The sequence below is a fragment of the Dendropsophus ebraccatus genome, chromosome 2 (assembly GCF_027789765.1).
Source record: "Dendropsophus ebraccatus isolate aDenEbr1 chromosome 2, aDenEbr1.pat, whole genome shotgun sequence".
Taxonomy (NCBI): Eukaryota; Metazoa; Chordata; class Amphibia; order Anura; family Hylidae; genus Dendropsophus; species Dendropsophus ebraccatus.
The window spans coordinates 97,145,368-97,166,264 of NC_091455.1; the positions used below are offsets into that span (position 1 = coordinate 97,145,368).

General features: G+C 41.7%; 1 protein-coding gene across 1 annotated transcript in view; it reads left to right on the top strand.

The window, feature by feature from the left end:
* Positions 1-1,707: 1,707 nt before the first annotated feature.
* Positions 1,708-20,897, top strand: part of SLC35B3 (solute carrier family 35 member B3) — a 49,411-nt gene continuing 30,221 nt past the window's right edge. Inside the window, exon 1 of the mRNA XM_069958040.1 lies at positions 1,708-1,838. Coding sequence (XP_069814141.1) covers positions 1,765-1,838 — 74 coding nt within the window. The 5' untranslated portion in view covers positions 1,708-1,764. The remainder of the gene's footprint in view (positions 1,839-20,897) is intronic.

Here is a 20,897-nt window from a genome sequence, read left to right on the forward strand (position 1 = left end):
GCGGACAAGACATACATTTTTAGTCACTGTAATACTCTTTTAGGCTGGGTTCACACTACGTATATTTGAGGCTGTATATTTCAGGCCTCATAGCAACCAAAACCAGGAGTGGATTGAAAACACAGAAAGGCTATGTTTACACAATGTTGAAACTGAGTGGATGGCCGTCATATAATGGTAAATAACTGCCATTATTTCAATATAACAGCCGTTGTTTTAAAATAACAGCAAATGTTTGCCATTAAATGAAGGCCATCCACTCAATTACAACATTATGTGAACAGAGATTTTTGTGTTTTCAATCCACTCCTGGTTTTGGTTGCTATGAGGATCTGACTTGAGGACCAAATACAACCTCAAATATACGTAGTGTGAACATAGCCTTAACCTGCAAAGGGACACCTTAGTTATGTGATTGCTTTGTAAATCTACATTACAGAATTTAAACACACTAAAAGGGAAACTAGATGGTCCCAGTGGTCTTTTCCTGCCGACAATCTTCTATGTCTCTATGTTTCTAAGTGGAATGGCAGCAGTAGGGGTGATATGAGCCCCTTTGCTGCAACAATTTGTGTGGGGAACACAAGATCCCAGACCCCTGTTCTGATTAAGTCCTGCTATTAAGCGCATATACACAGTGGTACCACTGTTCGCCAACTTAATTGGGTCAGGAAGGCAGTTTGAGATCCGAGCAGTCTGAGAATCGAGCAGTAATAATGTAAATGTGTTTAATTGGTTCCAGCACCAACCAATAATTACCTACAGTACCCATATATTACATTAAAAAGTTCCCAGTATAATCACTACAGTACAGATCATCACTATATACTGTACAGTACATTTTAAACAAGAAACATTCAACAAAACCAGCAATTATAGTACAGTAGTCATCAACTCCTCACTCATCCTTTACTGTATAGAGTCCCCCCATCCCAGCACTGTAACAAATGGGAGATGGTGGTTCACTGATTGTACTACTACTGTACTGTATATGCATGCCAACAATCTTGCAGTACTGTATGTGAACCCTCACCATGCTAAACTCACCAGGTACCACCCACGATCCACACTTGTAAAAACATTCAGATACCTAAACGTTACTTGCAGGTAAATTTTTGTTTGAATACCATGGTATTACTGTACTTCAAGACTGGGTGCCCGAAAAGTGAGAACTGAGCAAGAGTTTGAGAACCAAAGTAAACTTTCCCTGAAAATACAGTTTGAGTTGCGAGCAGTTTGAGAATAAATGTATTACAATAAAAAAAAATTATACCCTTCAAAGTAAAAATAATATAAAAATAAGTAAAAAAAAACATGTCCATTTACTTGAATGAGGCAGAATAAACACAGTTCTTACAGAATATAAATTTCACAAAAACACACAATATCAAGACAACAGTTGTCTTATAGGCTAATGGGCGAAACAAGTTATATATAGTTATGAATAAATGTTAATTAGATAAACTCTAGATGTCACAGATTTTATCATGTTTATACATTCTTTTTATATGTATATATACGATTATATACCTATATAGGATTATATGCTAGTAATATTGTCACTAATTCTACAGGCTCGCTGCAGTATTGTTTGGCTTTTCTTCCATATGTATACAGGATGTGAATGGTGTCAAATAACTTGTGTTAAATACTTCCTAGTTAACCAGCAGCGTCTATCAAGTAGAACAAGATCAGAGAACAAGGAAGTCAACACATCAGCTACAGCAGCTCGGTTTCATTTTTTGTTTTCTTTTTAATAAGGGTATGTTTACTGCAAACAAGACACAACCATCTTCAAATAGCAGAAGCCACCAACAGCAAAACAGCAATAATGAAAGGTACTCACCAATATATATTGTCAACATAAAAATAATTGGATTTAACATATGGGAAGACTTAAAATGCACCACTGCACTTAGACTTAGTACATGTAGCAACAAGGAAGGCATACATAGCAATTTCATAAATGCTGATTTGTCAATATTATTTTAAAAGATTTGCTCAAAGTTAAAGGTATATTACAATTTCAGCAAAAAGAAATCATTTAATAATGGAGACTGACTTTTCCATCACAATTTTTAGTTCAATTCCAGTTTGTTTTTAAGATCTCTGTTTTCAGTCATTAGGAACCTTCACTGCTTACTATAAGAGAATGAAAACATATCTAGGACAAGACACTGCTCTAATAACTACAATGTAATTCTAATGAGCTAGCAACTTGTTTTTTTCATTGTTTATTGTAGGGTCCATTTACACAGAAAGATTATCTGACAGATTATCTGCCAAAGATTTGAAGCCAAAGCCAGGAGTGGATTTGAAAAGAGGAAAAATCTCAGGCTTTCCTTTATGACCTGATCTCTGTTTATGGTCTGTTCCTGGTTTTGGCTTCAAATCTTTGGCAGATAATCTGTCAGATAATCTTTCTGTGTAAATGGACCCTTAGCTGTGCATGTTTAACCCCTTAATGACTGATGCACATTCCCCCATCATAATCATTTTGAGATTGCATGTATACTGCCCAGTATACACGTGATCACAACAGTAGCTCAGCTGGCATAGACAGCTGAGCTCCTGCCACATCCGCCTACTCCAGTGATCGTGAACCTATGACGCGCGTGTGAGCACTGACACGCACAGCCACTTTCGATGATACGTGGCCGCATACAGAGAAGTATGGGGCCACATGCAGAGAAGGATGTTCCTGCACAGCCAGGAGCAGTAACCGGGTATTAAACATTTGCTGTAGTGTAGTAGACATTCTGTGTTGGAGGTCTGTGGGCCAAAACAACAGAACTCCAGCACAGAGCGTCTACTACACTACAGCAAACGCGGCAATATAAAACATGTTTATTTATTTATTTAATTTTATTTATAACATGGGAAAAGGGGGGTGATTCAAACTTTTATTAGGGGAGGGTTTTGTTTTTTTTTATTAACAACACTTTTTTTTTTTTACACTTATACTAGAAGCCCCCCTGGGGTTAGGGTTATTTCCCCTAGGGGACTTCTAGTATATGCACTGATCTCTCATTGAGATCTATGCTGTATAGTTATACTGCATAGATCAATGAGATCGGCACTGGATTGCTTTCCGCTGCTGCAGCATCAAGCAAGGATCGCCCCTCCGCGACAAAGTCAATACACATAACAGAAAATCTGAATTGTTGTTTTTGGTCACCTTACCCAAAAAAGCAGAAGAAAAATAATCATTGCACGTACTGCATAAATAATACCAATAAAAAACTACAGCACGTCCCTAAAAAAAAAGAAGTCTTGACACTTCTCTGTCATCAAGAAATTAAAAAAAAACTGTTTTCATTGTGCAAAGGGAGTAAATTGGGTAATGCTGTAATTATACTGGCCTGTAAGATAAACATATAATTTATAACACACAATGTAAGCCAGAAAAAGAAAAAATGACACAATTACCTTTTTTTATCTCACTGAAAAATGTAATAAAAATTTATCAAAATGTACCACAAAATGCTACCAATAAAAGCTACAGCTCTTCCTACAAAAAAATCAGGTCCTCACACAACTCCATACGATAAATAAAAAAGTTATGGTTGGCAATATATACAAAAACAAAGGACTTTTAAAGGGTGCCTTCACACAGGATGACTCGCACCAGCAGATCTGCTAAGAGGTAAGGTCCTGGCAGGTCCCTGTGACTTTCAAACTACTGCGAGTATGTAATGCAGCCGCCCCCTTAACCCCCTTCACCCGCCCCCTTAACCACTGATTGGCTAGGCAGGAGAGCAGGAAGCCGGGACCCTGTGCAGCAAGGAGACAGGTAATGTATACAGACAGCGGGAGCCGATTTGGTTAAGGGGGTGAGTGATTACATACTCGCAGCAGTCTTTGAGGCCTGCCAGGACCTTACCTCATAAAGGATCTCGCTGCAAAACTTGCAGCGAGATTTTCGCTGCGAGTTTCCCTGTGTGAAGGCACCCTAACAAGGTTGTTCCAAAATTACAATATATTACATGTCAAAAGGAAAGAATCCAAGTACTTGGTGGGGGTCCGACCACAAAAATGGGGCTACTGGGTTCCCCTTAGTGAATAGAGCAGCAGTATGAACACTGGACCACAGCTTCATTCGTACACTTTAGGACTGCATTAGATAGCTGAGGACTGTATTTGGGCTTTTCTTATCACACCCCTAGAGTTTAAACAGAGTGAGAGTGCACACACATGGCTGCCGTTTAACTAATACAGGGGCACTCTGGACCCCCACAGGTCTTGTAATTGGTGGGGTTCTAGCAGTCAGACCGCCACAACCACTTATCACCTATGCTGTAGATGGGTGGTAAGTTGTAGTCTTGAGCCCGTTTAGGTTTTTTCATTGTGCAAAAGTAGTAATTCCAATTAAAAAGTGGTACTACTATAGAATGAATCCACCATCCACCAACAAAATGAAGTTATAGCACAAAGACAACCTCAAAATAGTCGTTTCCTTTTGTCCTCCAAATTACACTATATAATAACTTTAAAAAATACAAGTTGCCCCACAAAAAACAAATGTTCATACGGCTAGATTATCGGGAAAATGATGGCTCTTATAAGGAGGCGATGAAAAAAAATACAATTGCCAACATAGGCAGTGGATTACAGTCAGAGATTGATAACTTTTGTGCCTGGAGAACTGAATTATTGGGGTGTGCATCTATTGATGCACTGAAATGGCATACCTGTGGGTTTGGGGTTAAAATGTTCACTATAACTCTAAAAAATTCTTGAGAGGTGTAGTTTACAAAATGTAATCACTTGTTAGGGGTCCTCACTTTGCCGGTACCTTAGAGCTTGTGCAAATATGACGCTCTAAATATATGGAACCTTAAAACAATTGAATCAAAATCTCCCTTAAAATTAAACTCCTCCTCTTCTAAGCTCTACTGTGTTGCCCAAACAGCAGTTCATGGTCATATATAGGGTACTGTTTTACTCAGGAAGAATTGCATAACACATCTGTGAAAATAAGTGATTTTGAGCTAAATGTACATATATGGGAAAATGTTCCTTTTTGTTGCCTAATGCCAAACTTTCCTCCAATGTCTGTGGGGTCTAAAAGCTCATTACAACCCTAGTTAAGGAGTGTAGCTTCCAATATTGGTCATTTGTGTGTGTGTGTGTGGGGTGGGGGGGGGGGGGGGTTACACTGTGGTCATGCAATGTAGCTTTGCAAATGCACATGGTGCCCTAAAACCAATCCAGCTACTGTACATCTGCACCAAAAATGACACTCCTCCCCTTCTGAGCCCTGCTGTGTGCCTAAATGACAGTTTCTGGTAACATATGGGATACTGCTAACAAGTTTTCGGTTGCAAATTCCCCTCTGTTTCCTAGGGGAGTCATTTATAGAGAAATGTACTAATGTTAAAAAAAAGGTCTATTTTAGTTTTTACGACCTAAATTTCACTTCCATTTACCAAAGTTCCTAAGTTTTATTGCGAGTTCTTTGAGAGGTGCAGTGTTTAAAATGGGGTGATTTATGTCAGTTTCTAGCATACAGGTCTCTTAAATTCGCTTCAAGAAAAACCTATGGAAATTTTCCTAAAAATTTGTTGCTTTAATTATTAGTCCTCAAGTGTATTAAAAAAGGAAGGTATGTTTACCAAATGGTGCCAACATAAAGTAGACAAGTTAAAGATGCAGACAACTCACACTTAGGGCTCATACATCCTCCCCCTCCCTTTTCATCTCTGTCTCTTCTGTTTCCAAGCAAGCTGTAACAACTCATCTGTAACCCCGCCAACCAATGACATCACCCCAATCAGTGAGCACCTGGTCAAGGGAAGGAGACACAACAAAACAGTTAAAGCCACCTAAGCAGAATAGGGGAAAGGAAACACAGTTGTTCTATCTTTCTCTCTTTCTAATCTATCTATGTAGATAGATTTTGTTTACAGTGTAAAGCAAAAGCAGGGTGATTCAGCGATGGGCAGAAACTACAAGATGAGGCAAATACTTGGCAGTTTGCCCTGAGGTGCATTGCATGATAAAAAATGTAGTTTCCTTGGCAGGACCATCTTGGATATAGATCGGCTTTTAGAAAAACTTGTAACACAGGAATGACGGCAGCTAGAAAGACGAAAGATGGCTCAAAATACTCGACTTGGGGAGTAAGATCAGCTCGGTTTTGGAGAATTGAATTTTTTAGCTCATCATAAAATTGTTAGTACATAAAATTAACGGATAAAATTTTAAAAATGGACCTTGGTCATTAAGTAACGTAAAGATCTACTTAGTATGATCATTAAGGGATTAATGTTTGTGCTGTTCCAGTCTTCTTTAAAGTGGTATCTGTCAAAGATAATACATTGGAGGTACAAGTCAGGGAGTCCCCTGAGGTATACCTCTGAGGAAAACTATATGATGCACTAAGAATTCAACCTAATGGTGCGTTTACACAGACAGATTTATCTGACAGATTTTTAAAGCCAAAACCAGGAACAGACTATACAAAGGGAACAGATCATAAAGGAAAGACTGAGATTTCTTCTCTTCTCAAATCCATTACTGGCTATGGCTTCCAAAATCTGTCAGATAAATCTGTCTGTGTAAACGCACCATAAGTAAATGAATTCAACACAACTTTGATGGTCAATACTAAGGATGCCTTTTTTATCGATCCCAATAAAACTAAGCCCAGAAGAAATGGGAGAAATGGCCATGCAGCTGTGCAGTGAGGTCTTCCATGCGTTTAATGTCCTCAATTTCCTGATCCACATGGAAATACTAGGAGGGTCAGGTTGACGCCAGAGAGTGGGAATACAGGCTCGGGCAGCGTTAACCAGATGTCGGAGAACGGAGTGAGGGTAGCTTTTGAAAGGAATATCCGACACATGTGAGGCTCATGTAGTTAAGCATATATGCATTGCCTTTTTTGAACTTGTACATTTAAAATCTATAAAATTTAAAAAAAAGGATTTATTAACAAGGGGTGTATTACAGGGAACCTGTCATAATTTTCATGCTGGCTGAACTACAAGTCATTGGGTGGTCTCTGGTAGCTTTTCCACACCCCATCAGCTTTGATTAATAGACGTGTCCCTGTCTGAGTAAAGCAACAAATTTATTAGTCAAGGTCAGTGGGAAAGGCAGAAGCCAATGGAGACCACCCAAATGACTCATGGTTAAGGCAGCATGACAGCTAATTGTTGCAGACATTTAGTATGGATACAGAATTTAATGCCCATTTTAACAAATGCTTGCATGTTAAAGGGGTTATCCAGCGCTAAAAAAAACATGGCCACTTTCCCCCCTACTGTTGTCTCCAGTTCAGGTGCGGTTTGCAATTAAGCTCCATTTACTTCAATGGAATTGAGTTTCAAAACCGCACCCAAACTAGAGATAACAGTAGGGGGAAAGTGGCAATGTTTTTGTAGCACTGGATAACCCCTTTAAGCTTTTCATCAACTGTTTATATGAGTTACAAAGCCTGGTTGTTGATCAGCAAGCAGTCGCTCCTACCACCATAAGTTCAGGTAACTTGTCGGTTGTGTGCATTAACCCCATTCTGATTTAGTAGGGATCCTGCATGGAACCGACCAGGCGTGCTGTGTCCACTTACCCAAATGTCCTGTAACATGAGCATAATGACAAGTACACTTTAAACACAGTGCCAACTACAGAATAATCATACACCTAAAGAACTCTACCCCGCAAGAAAAAATTACTTTTACCATTATTTGATTTTTATTAATCTTGATGTGCCTCATTATAATGACATTAAAGTCTAATTCATTAACAGCAGCTATTTACTTTCACAGTATATAAAATGAACAAACTTGATTATTTCTGTATAGCACTTAAACATTGTGCATCTTTTTAATGACACTTTATACCTTAATTTGTTATTTATTGTTATATAATGCCTTTGTGTTCGGTCTATGATAAAAACTAGAGCTACTCTTTAGATTACTTTCTTAACAAAGGCTCAAGTGGTTGACTTTACAATATACATACACTACTGGCAAAACGTCAGGGATATTTGGCTTGAGGAGGAAGTTTATGGAAAGCGCAAAAAGTCCACGCTACTGTGATATTATATCATGAAAGTAGGGCATTTAAGTAGATGCATGCAATGGTGATTTCCTCATATCAATTTATTGAAACAAAAGTCTTAGACATATTGTTAACCCCTTGCCTCCGCAGCCTGTTTTGGCCTTAATGCCCGGGGCCTATTTTTCAAATCTTACCTGTCTCTCTTTATGTAGTGATAACTCTGCGATGCTTTTAATTATCGCGAGATAGTTTATTCATGACTTATTGCTCTTTATGTTTGTGGTATACTTTGGTTGATACACACAGTAGTTTTTTTGTAAAAAGCATATTTGCCCAAAAATTTGAAAAATCTACATTTCTTTACATTCAAAATTCTCTTTTCCTAAGAAAGATAGTCATGCCACATAAACGTATTATTACTGCAACATCTACAACATGTCTACTTTATGGTGACATCATTTGGTGAACGTCCTTTAACTTGTTAGGATGTTAGAGGACTTCGAAATTTTGCAGCGATTTTTTTAAATTTTCTTGAAAATTTTAATTCTGATTTTATTAGGGACCAGTTTAGCTCTGAAGTGGATTTGTGGGGCATGAATGTTAGTTACCCCCATAAATCTCTCCACTGTAAAAACTGCACCCCTCAAAGTATTCAAAGTAACATTTCATAAGTTTATTAACCCTTTAGGTGTTTCGCTGAAATTTAAGCAAGTTGGAGGGGAATATTCTATTTTAATTAATTTTTTCCTCTAACACAGCAAATACTGAGAAATACCACTCCCTGTTTATTCCCCTTATTCCAGTGTTTCTAGAAATCCCCCATATGTTGCCGCAGTGCATCACCTGACTCAACCACAGGCTGCAGACATGACAGAGACCTAGTGAATTATGTGGCCTTTTTTTTTTTATTTCAGTTTTTTTTTAGCCATTATACCATGTCACAGAGGACTTGCAGTGCCAAAATATTTGTGTAAGACAAGTTGATGTTTCCATCGGTACCATTCTGGGGGACATGTGACACCCTCATCATTTTTTATTAAATTTTTTATGAGGGGGTGTGAATAAAAAACACAATTTAGCAGCTGTTTTTCACCATTCTTTTGGGACTCTGTTTACTAAACGGCACATATGACATGGTATTGTCATTCTTTAGGTCGGTACGATTACAGTGATATCCATTTTATATAGCTTTTGTTATAGTTTATGGCATTTATACTATAAATACTGTTTGTGTCTTGCATATTGTAAGAGCAGTAATATTTTAATTTTTTTCGCCAATGGAGTTATGTGAGGGCTTTTTTTTTTTTTTTGTGGCATAAGGGCATGTTCATATCTCGTTTTTAGCCGCACGTCGGGCTACATGGCAGAAATCAGTGAAAATGGGATGCTGACGCTTAGTTTTTTATTTATTTTTTTGCAGCATTAATCGGGCAGGATAATTAATGTAAAGGGTTAATAGACAGGGTCATTACGGACACGGCGATACCAAATATATGTATCTCATTTATAGGGGGTCATTTATAAAGGTGGATGGGGAATGTGTATATTTATTTATTTATATTTATTTAATTTACTAATTTATTTCATTTATTTGTGTATTTATTTATGTATGTATGTATTTGTGTGTTTTAACTTTTGCAGGTACATATATAATACATTACAGGACATGATCTGTGCTATAATGTATTATAGGGTCCTGATCGTTCTAACCATAGCAGCCCAGACGCATTAAGCAGCGTCTGGGTTGCTATGGTAATTCCCCCCCACGAGCCGTGTGATCATTTGCGTGGCTCCGGGGGGAGCAGATCTTCCTCTGGATTCCCCATAGACTGCGGCGCCTATGGGGTTACCTGCCCGGGGGGAGCGTGGCTCTAGCAGCAGGAGAAGGCTGTGTGACACAGGAAAAGGATGACGTTGGGGGAACGTCATTATGCAGGAACTACCTGCTTTACATGACGTTTCCCAAACGTCATATTGCAGCAAGGGGTTAAACATTGTTTTCTTTTTATTGTGACGCAAACAACAAATAGGACAAAATAACAGAAAATTTCAGTGTGCATAATTATTCACTTCCCTAAGTACTTTGTAGAGCCACCTTTTGCATAAATTACAGCTGCAAGAAGGGCTGGGCTACCAATCAAATTGATTCAAAGATTTGATTATTTTAGAAAATTGCAAATTAGACTTAAAAAAACAAATAAATGAGTAGAATCCTGTGCGGAGACACAACTGTAGTGTCTTTCTCCTCTTTTACTCTTTCTGTGCTGCAGCATGATTAAGCTCTGTATCACTTACATACTGCGGCACACAAAAGGTTAAACAGCATGTTTAACCCTTTGTATGCTGCAGCATGTAAGTGAATTTGCAGTACAGACAGGGTGAAGGAGAAGGACTTTTCATGAGTGATACTGTCCATTCAGTTTTATTAGCTGCTCAGCTGCAGTATCTAAGCTTATCTAAGCCTGTGTTTACATATTTAATTAATGATACAGGGGGAGATTTATCAAACATAGTGTAAAGTGAAACTGGCTCAGTTGCCCCAAGCAACCAATCAGATTCCACCTTTCATTCCTCACAGACTCTTTGGAAAATGAAAGGTGGAATCTGATTGGTTGCTAGGGGCAACTGAGACAGTTTCACTTTACACCATGTTTGATAAATCTCCCCCACAGTCTGCATATCTGGTGTATCTAAGTCTATCTTGAACTATATTAACAGCAGTGCAAATGTATCTAAGCCGATCCAGTTGACCCTGTGTGATACTGTCAGCTGAGAAGCTGTATTTATTCATGTCCTGTGTGATAGTACTAATTTATATTATGCCCATTATGTGTGATGCTGTCTACTGAGCCAGTATATCTAAGCCTACTTTTTTTTTTCTAAAAAACGCAGTCTCAGTCTAAACCTATGATGTAAGATACTACTGTGGTGCTAGCGTATCTTAGCTATGAGCTGTGATGAGAAAGGGCGGAAGATGGAATAGTAGTTGGACACTGGCGGGCTCTGCATACAGAGTGGTAACCGGTATTGCTTGTGTATACAGCACTGAGGATGTGACATGTGCAGGTCATGATGTTGTTATATGTAGGTGAGTGTATTAAGTACAGAGGAAGTGTTACATAGGGGTTTGTAGCTTGGCATGCCTGGATTTGTAGTAAATATGTAGCCTGAAGGGCCTGGGGATGCATAGACTTACTAATACAATTATATCAAGAAGAATATATACATGGAGTGAAAAGTACATTGTGCTAGACTATAAAGGAGCCAGCTGGAGTTTTCCGATAACAGTGCCAACCATAGTGCCCCCTATTATGACAGCCAGTATTCCCCCCTATAATGACAGCCAGCAGCACAGTTGCTGCCTAAAACATCATTCTTTAAAGTGACACTGTCATTGGGACAGGCCAGCCTAAAGGTCTAGACCCCACCCCCTCTAGGTCGGTCCATACCAATGGCTGCCTAGGGGGCAGGGCCAATTGTGACATTGTGGGCGGGGCTAAGTGGTGCTTTGGCTGTGAAGCCCCGTCCAGATAGCACAATCACCAGATGATAAAAGATCACTTTTTACTGGAACAAGCACCATGATGTATGGTATAAAATCTCTTAAACCCTCCAAAGAGAAGTCATAATGAAAAAAGGGCGTGACAGTGTGACTAAGTCTTACCACAGATTTTCAATTGGGTTAAGGTCTGGGCTTTGACTCCATTCCAATACATTTACATGTTTCCCTTAAACTACTCGAGTGTTGCTTTAGCAGTATGCTTTGGGTCATTGATTTTTCAGTGCCTGCTACTGAAACACATCCCCACAGCACGATGCTGCCACCTCATTTCACTTTCAGGATGGTGTTTTTCAGGATGGTGTGTCACCAAATGGTTTGGGGAGTCTCCCACATTTTTTGGGGCAAACACAAAACAAGCCTTCTTATTTTTGCCGGCAAATGAAGGCTTTTTTTGGGGGGCACTCTTCCCTAAAGCCCAGGTCTATGGAGTATATGGCCTCTTATGCTCATATCAAGATACTCCAGTCTCTGCTTGGGCACTCTGTAGCTCCTTCAGTATTACCTTAGGTCTCTGTTATGCCTCTCTGATTAATGCCCTCCTTGCCTGGTCTGACAGTTTTGGTGGGAGGCCCTCTCTTGGCAGGTTTGTTGTGGTACCACATTCATTCCATTTGATAATTAGAGATGAGCGAGACGGCCGAAGTTCAGGCTCATACGTACCTGAACTGGAAGCTTTTGATTGCCGCGGTCTCTCCGCTCAGTGGAGAGAATGGATACAGCCTGAGAACCGCCTGGAAAACGAAGAAACAGTCTATGACCTATGACTGTATGCCAGTTTTTCAGGTGGTCCTCATGCTGTATCCAACTTTCTCCACAGAGCGGGCAGAGAGTGGGAATCAGAAGCCAACAGTTCAGGTTCATACTAACCCAAACCTCAGGCGGCTGACTCATCTCTAGTGACAATGGTGATGGTGCTCTGGGGAATCATAAGAGATTTTGATATTTTGGTACAACCCAACCGACTTGTACTTCTCAACAACTTTGTCCCTGACTTGTTTGGAGATCTTTTTGGTCTTCATGGTGTTGTTTGGTTACTGGCGCCTCTTGCTTAAACTTTAAGGGTACAAACACACACACCGTATACGCAGCAGATTTGATGCTGTGTTCAGTTATTTAGATCTAATCTGCTGCGTATCGCAGCAGAAAATACGCTGTGTATACGGTGTGTGTGTTTGTACCCGTAAGCTATGTTTACACACTGTACACATGGTAGGTAGTGTTAAACAATGGTCATTCATGGTGGAACGGCCATATTGTACAACATATTGTACAACATGTGCACATAGCCTTCATAGGAGAAGGGATATATATATATACAACTTCCTTCCACATTTTGTGTCATGTGCACTAGTCAGTGGGTATGTGTGTTGCCCCCTGTATATAGGATCCCCTGCTGTGCCCCCATATAGGAATAATGCCCCATATAGGAATAATGCCTACTGCTGTGCCCTCCATACAGTAATAACATCCCCCTGTGCTCTGTCCTTATGGTAATACTGTCCCCGTGTGGTGTCCCCATTGAAATACTGTCCCCTGTGCTCTGTCCCCATTGTAATACTGTCCCCGTGTGGTGTCCCCATTGTAATACTGTCCCCATGTGCCGTCCCCATTGTAATACTGTCCCCATGTGCTGTCCCCATTGTAACACTGTCCCCCTGTGTTGTCCCCATTGTAACTGTCCCCCTGTGCTGTCCCCATTGTAAAGCTGTCCCCCTGGTAACACTGTCCCCCTGTGCTGTCCCTATTGTTACGCTGTCCCCCTGTGCTGTCCCTATTGTTACGCTGTCCCACTATGCTTTCCCCATTGTAACAGTGTCCCCCCATGCTCTGTCTGCATTGTAACACTGTCCCCATTGTAACATTGTCCCCCTGTAATGTCCCCATTGTAACACTGTGCCCCTGTACTGTCCCCATTGCAACACTGTCCCCCTTTGCTGTCCTCATTGTAATACTGTCCCCCTGTGCTGTCCCCATTGTAATACTGTCCCCCTGTGCTGTCCCCATTGTAATACTGTCCTCCTGTGCTGTCCTCACTGTAACACTGCCCCCCCGTGCTGTCCCCATTGTAACATTGTTCACCTGTGCTGTCCTCACTGTAACACTGTCCCCCTGTGCTGTCTTTACTGTAACACTGCCCCCCTGTGCTGTCCCCATTGTAACACTGCCCCCCTGTGCTGTCCCCATTGTAACACTGTCCCCCTGTGCTGTCCTCACTGTAACACTGTCCCCCTGTGCTGTCCTCACTGTAACGCTGTCCCCCTGTGCTGTCCTCACTGTAACACTGCCCCACTGTCCCCAGCACAAAAAAAAGTACATATACTCACCTAATCCAGGCATGGAGCGGGTCCCTCTGTCTCCGGATCTTCTCTCTTGTCACCGCGGGGACGGAGCCTCCAGCAGTGCGGCTGCTGGAGGGGGAGATCACGTCTAGGCCAGGGAATGGCAGGCGGCAGCCTGGATGTAATGTGGGCTCAGCTAAGTGCAGGGGCAGGGAATGCGGATGGCGGCTGCGGGACGGACAGGATGTAGAGCGGCCTGACCAGGTGATGTGCGGGGGAGGGGGCGGGCTGCAGCCAGGATACGGACAGAGGGCACCCTGAACAGGGGAATGGCGCTCAGAGCGCAGTGTAGGGCGGCGTGTGTCGGTGGTCGGGTCGGAGGTGCGGGGCGCGTGGCACACTATCCAAGCCGGCTGGGTGAGGTCCCGGGGAGCGCCACTAGCGTCCCCTAGCTGGCGGCGCCCCGTGCCGTCGCCCGGCACAAGAAACGGCCCTGGGTGGGAGCGCGAGTGGAGGAGGGGCATGGCATGCATAGCAGGGTCTACAGCAGTGCTTCTCAATTCCAGTCCTCAGGCCTCACCACCAGGTCATGTTTTGAGGATATCCCATACAAAGCACACCTGTGATAATACCTGATGCACTGAGTATAATTGTATCACCAGTGCAATACTAAGGAAATCCTCAAAACATGACCTGTTGGTGAGGCCTGAGGACTGGAATTGAGAAGCACTGGTCTACAACACTGTACTCTGACCCAGGAAGTCTCCCTCACCTTCCAAATCATAGCAGATCCACTTCAGGCTAGGATTGCATCAGGGGACAGGACTGTGGAGGTAATCTTTTCAGAGCTATAACCCCTCTCTCCCCGGAGAGTGCCGCATGTATGTGCCCACATATGTCCTGCTCATCCCTTCCTTCTCCCTACAGTCTCCGTCAGCATTTGAATTTCCCATCCTCTCCACTCTTCCTGTAATGTGCCTGCACTTACACTCAGGTATACTTACTACTGCTATAATGTGCCTGCACTTACACTCAGCCATTTACACTGCTGTATAGAAAAGTTTCTGTCACTGTCCTCCTGTGATTCTCACTTCCTGATTGGTCCATGCTGAACACACACCCCTTCCCCATTGCTCTCATGTGACCACACAGACCTCTGACAGCAGCCCTGCTTCTCTATTCTAGCCTGTTGTACTACGCTGTTACATTATGGGGATCTGCAGCTCCATCCTGTATCTTCAAGCTGCTACTGGGTTATCAGGTTTATGCACTTACTATACATTAAAGGGGAAGTGCGGCGGTAAAGAATTATTCACAGAATAACACACATTACAAAGTTATACAACTTTGTAATGTATGTTATGTCTGTGAATCGCCCCCTTCCCACCACCCCCACCCGTGTACCCGGAAGTGTGTGGTGCATTATACAGTACCTGATCCGTGTCGAGGGCCGTCTGCCATTTTGTGCCAAACGTCATCTTCGGACGGCCGGCCGAATCCCTGCCGCCGCCGCCCCTCCGCCGCATCACAACTGTACTCAGCCGCGATTGGCTGAGCACAGTTATGCTCAGCCAATCGCGGCTGAGCATCGGATGACGCTGCAGAGGGCGGCCGGCATTCAGAACAGCCGGAGCTGTTCGCCATCTGGCCGAAGAAGACGTCACTGACTGAAGATCGGAGACGGGTGTCGGCACGTGACAGGTATGTATAGCGCACCACACTTCCGGGTACACGGGTGGGGGTGGTGGGACACGGGGAAGGGGGCTATTCACAGACATAACATACATTACAAGGCTGGGTTCACACTACATAAAGTATATTTCAGGCAGTATTGCAACCAAAACCAGGAGTGGATTAAAAACACAGAAAGGATCTGTTCACACAATGTTGAAATTGAGTGGATGGTCGCCATTTAATGGCAAATATTTGCTGTTATTTTAGAACAACGGCTGTTACATTGAAATAATGGCCGTTATTTACTGTTATATGATGGCCATCCACTCAATTTCAACATTGTGTGAACAGATCCTTTCTGTGTTTTTAATCCACTCCTGGTTTTGGTTGCAATACTGACTGAAATATACTGACTGAAATATACGTAGTGTGAACACAGCCCAAAGTTGTATAACTTTGTAATGTGTGTTATTCTGTGAATAATTCTTTACCGTCGCACTACCCCTTTAAACTCCACATACTGATTACTATACTGTGCAGTAACTTATAATATCACATATTCAGCTGTTTCTAAATGTTTGTTTCATTTGTTTTACCTGTTAAATCATTATATTTGGGGCGTGGAACCATTTGTCTGCATTAAAATTATTTCTTATAAGAAAATTTGCTTTGGTATAAGAGTGGAATTGGATTACAATCACAGTCTCAGAACAGATAATGCTCGTAATCCAAGGCACCACTGTATATAGAAGAGAAGAGAGCCAAGCAGAGGAGATTAAAAAAGGGGCACTATCAGAAGGTTCTGCCCAATGAACCTGCTGATATGCCCCAAAAGCTCTTTACCTTCTAACTTTATCACTGTTAATTATTTTATTTTTCTTTACATTGTGTAGATATTCAGTTTGCCCCTATGCTAATCTGGGGCTTAGGAGCATTTGGGGAATCGCTTGTCAGCCTGGAGCACCCATTTGTTTCGCCCAGCCCACCCCCTCCCGTCCACTATGCATATTCATACATACATAAAGACCTCTACTTACCGCATGTGTGTGGGAAGCAACCCATCTCCAACGATACGTCTTCTCTGAACATGCGCAGTGAATAGAGGTCACTATGCATATATGGATATGCATATTGGGTGGGACAGGAGGGGGCGAGCTGGGTGGAACAAACGGGTGCCCAGGGCCGATGGGTGACTCTCCAAATGCTTCTAAACCCGATTAGCATAGGGGCAATTAGGGAATATCTACACAATGCGGAAGAAAAGAAAATTTAAAGTCCCCTAGGGGGACCTAAGAAGAGTAATATATAAAATTAAAAAGTTTAAAAAAAAACATGCCATAGCCCCTCCCCCAATAAAAGTTTAAATAACCCCCTTTCCCATTTTATAAATAAAACATATAAAAATAAATGCAAAAACAGAAAATCCAGCACCAGGACTGGCAGATAAAAGCAATGAAATCTTCCTTATTATAAACTTCACATCACAGGAAAAAACATGCGATTGTTAATGCGCTTCGGCGTCTCTCACACCTTGTTCACAACATAGCAACATATGTTGTGAACAAGAAACATAGAAGATTGTCGTCAGAAAAAGACCACTGGGTCCATCTAGTCTGCCCTTTTAGTATTTCCTTTCTTATTATCTTAGGATAGATATATGTCTATCCCAGGCGTGTTTAAATTCTGTTATTGTAGATTTACCAACCACCTCTGCTGGAAGTTTGTTCCAGGTATCTACTACTCTTTCAGTAAAATAATATTTTCTTACATTGCTTCTGATCTTTCCCCCAACTAACCTCTCACTGTGTCCTCTTGTTCTTGAGCTTAGTTTTTTACTAAAAACACTCCCCTCTTGAACCTTATTTAGTCCCTTAACATACTTAAAGGTTTCAATCATGTCCCCCCTTTCCCGTCTTTCCTCCAGACTATACAGATTCAAATCCTTAAGTCTTTCCTGATATGGTTTATGCCTCACACCCTCCACCATTTTTGTAGCCCGTCTTTTGACCCGTTCTATTTTATCAATGTCCTTTTTAAGGTGAGGTCTCCAGAACTGGACACAGTATTCCAGATGTGGCCTCACCAGAGCTCTATACAGTGGGATCCCAATCTCCCTCTTCCTACTGGTTATACCTCTAGCTATACACCCCAGCATACAATTTGCTTTCCCTACCGCCTGGTTGCACTGGTGACTCAGTGAGAGACGCCGAAATGCGTCAACAATCGCATGTTTTTTCCTGTGATGTAAAGTTTATAATAAAGAAGATTTCATTGCTTTTATCTGCCAATCCTGGTGCTGGATTTTCTGTTTTTGCATGTGTTGCCCTGGCTCCGGGCTTTGCCGTGCACCGATTGCAGATACAGCCAGTGAGCTGACCATAACCTGAGATGATAATATATTATATACTATAGCATGCGTAACTGTCCAATCTATTAAAATAAAACAATATTATTCCCGCAGGTGAACGGTGTAAACAAAAAGCACTAAAAACACCGGGATTTATGATTTTTATATTACATTTTATATTTTAAAAAATTTATAAAAAGTGATCAATACATCCAATCTACACAAATATGGTACTAATGAAAACTGGAGATCATGGCGCAAACAATGATGCCCCATAGGTGAAAAAAAAAATTGTTATAGGAGTCACAATAGGGTCATTTTAATCATACTTACTTGCAAAAAAAAATAAAAAAATCAGGGAAGACATTAGAAAAGCAATATAAACACTACAAAATTTGGGAAATTGCATCTTTTCCCCCCAATTTAACCCTATAAATGATATTTTGGGGTTTTATCATTAAAGGAGAAGTCAGGCGAAAATTTTAATGAAGTATTGTATTGCCCCCTAAAAGTTATACAAATCCCCAATATACACTTATTACGTGAAAAGCTTATAAAGTGCTTTTTCCCTGCACTTCCTACTGCATCAAGGCTTCACTTCCTGGATAACATGGTGATGTCACGACCCGACTACCAGAGCTGTGCGGGCTGTGGCTGCTGGAGAGGAGGATGGCAGAGGGATGCTCAGTGTCTCCCCAGTGCCCTGTGTCCCTCAGTGTCCCTCTGCCATCATCCTCTCCAGCAGCCACAGCCCGCACAAGTCAGGGAGTCGGGTCGTGACATCACCATTTTATCCAGGAAGTGAAGCCTTGATGCAGTAGTAAGTGCAGGGAAAAAAGAACTTTATAAGCATTTCCCGTAATAAGTGTGGTGGTGATTTGTATACCTTTTGGAGGGGCAAAACAATACTTTAACAAAAAAATTTTGCCGGATTTCTCCTTTAATTTTATGGTAGATTGAAATGCGCCATTACAAAGTACACCTGTTCCTGAAAAAGACCTTACATGGCCCTGTAGATGGAAGAACACGAGTTATAGCTCATAAAAGTGAGGAGGAAAAACTGAAAATTGGTGCGGTCCTTAACCCCTTAAGGTGCTTTTGCTTTTTCCATTTTATGTTTAAAAGTCCATAGCGCTTGCATTTTTTCACCTAGACTTATATGAGCGCTTATTTTTTGCGAAACCAATTGTACTTTGCAACTACAGGCATTATTTTTCCATAAAATATGCAGCGAAACCGGGAAAAAATCATTTTCGCTGTCAAATTGAAAAGAAAAAGGAATTGGTTTTGATTTTAGAGAGTTTAGCATTTACGCCGTTCGCCCTATGGTAAAACTGACTTGTTATGCATGTTCCTCAAGTCGTTACGATTACAACGATATATAACATATATAACTTTTATATTATCTGATGGCTTGTAAAAAATTCAAACCATTGTTAACAAATATATGTTCCTTAAAATCGCCCTATTCCCAGGCTTATAGCGCTTTTATCCTTTGGTCTTTGTGTGAGCTGTCATTTTTTGCGCCATGATCTGTACTTTCTATCAGTACCTTGGTTGCGCATATGTGACTTTTTGATCACTTATTACATTTTTTCTGGATTTGATGCGACCAAAAATGCGCAATTTTGCACTTTGGAATTTTTTTGCGCTGATGCCGTTTACCGTGCGAGATCAGGAATTTGATAATTTAATAGTTCGGGCGATTACGTGCGCGGCGATACCAAATATCTTTATTTGTTTATTTATTAATTTATATTTGTAAAATGGGGAAAGGGGGGGGGGGATTTAGGATTTTATTAGGAAGGGGATTTTTTTTATCAATAAAAACACTTTTTTACTTTTTTTCACATGAACTAGAAGTCCCCCCAGATCACACCCGGGAGCGGCGCCGTTCAGCGCGGGGTCCCGGCAGGACCACGCTGTGAACACCCCCCGCGGCACCATGACGTACCAGTTATGTCATGGGTCGCTATCTACTGTCCCTAATGTGTCTCTATAAGTGTGCCTAAATCTAACTGGCTGTATTGGCGGGCGCCGCCATCTTGATGACGTCACTGCGTTCCACCACTGGAACGCAGTGATGTCAACAAGATGGCGGCGCCCATCGGAACAGCCAGGGAACAGAGGATCGGGTAAAGTATCAGGTACAGACTGGAAAGGCAGTCTGTATCTTTATAGTTAGATTTGGGGACACTTATAGACACATTAGGGACACAGTAATACACAGCTGGATAGCGCAACATCACAGTGAATTAACAGATCGGCGGGAAAAGGATCATGGGATCCTATTCCGCCGCTCTGCATGCTGGAAAGATCCAGGCCCTCGCCGACCCTTTGGAAAAGAGCCGGCGCAAGCCCATAGCTAAAACTTATGGTGCGTTTACACAGACAGATTTATCTGACAGATCTTTGAAGCCAAAGCCAGGAAGACTATGAACAGGGAACGGGTCATAAAGGAAAGACTGAGACCTATCCTCTTTTCAAATCCATTACTGGCTTTGGCTTCCAAAATCTGTCAGATAAATCTTTCTGTGTAAACGCACCATAAAATTACATAATTACTGATCTAATGAGAGAATAAAATAAAATAAAAATAAATAAAAAATTGCAGTGATTTGTTCTCTTTAAGGCCATTTTGGGCTCCGTCCTTATGGGGTTAAAGGGAACCAATCACCGGAAAAACGCATATAGAGCTTTTGAAATGTGCTGTTAGAGCACACAGCACACTTGCCACACGTGTTTCCATAGCCTCCGTGCCTTCCCCGTGTAAGCCGCAAAGTAACTTTATAAAACTGGCGCCCTGTATGCTAATTACCTGAGGTAGTCACCTGGGCGGTGTTCGGCTAGCAGGTAGTCACTGTCCCCTAGGCGTTCTTCCGCTGTAATCACGCCCCTCTGGGCGTGATTCAAATGGCTGAGTAGCTGTGACATTCTGATGCCGGACGCCGCCGCACATGCGCAGTGCAGCTGCTTCCATTCCGGCGGTACTGCGCCTGTGCAGAATAGCCTCGAATAGCCTGTTAGC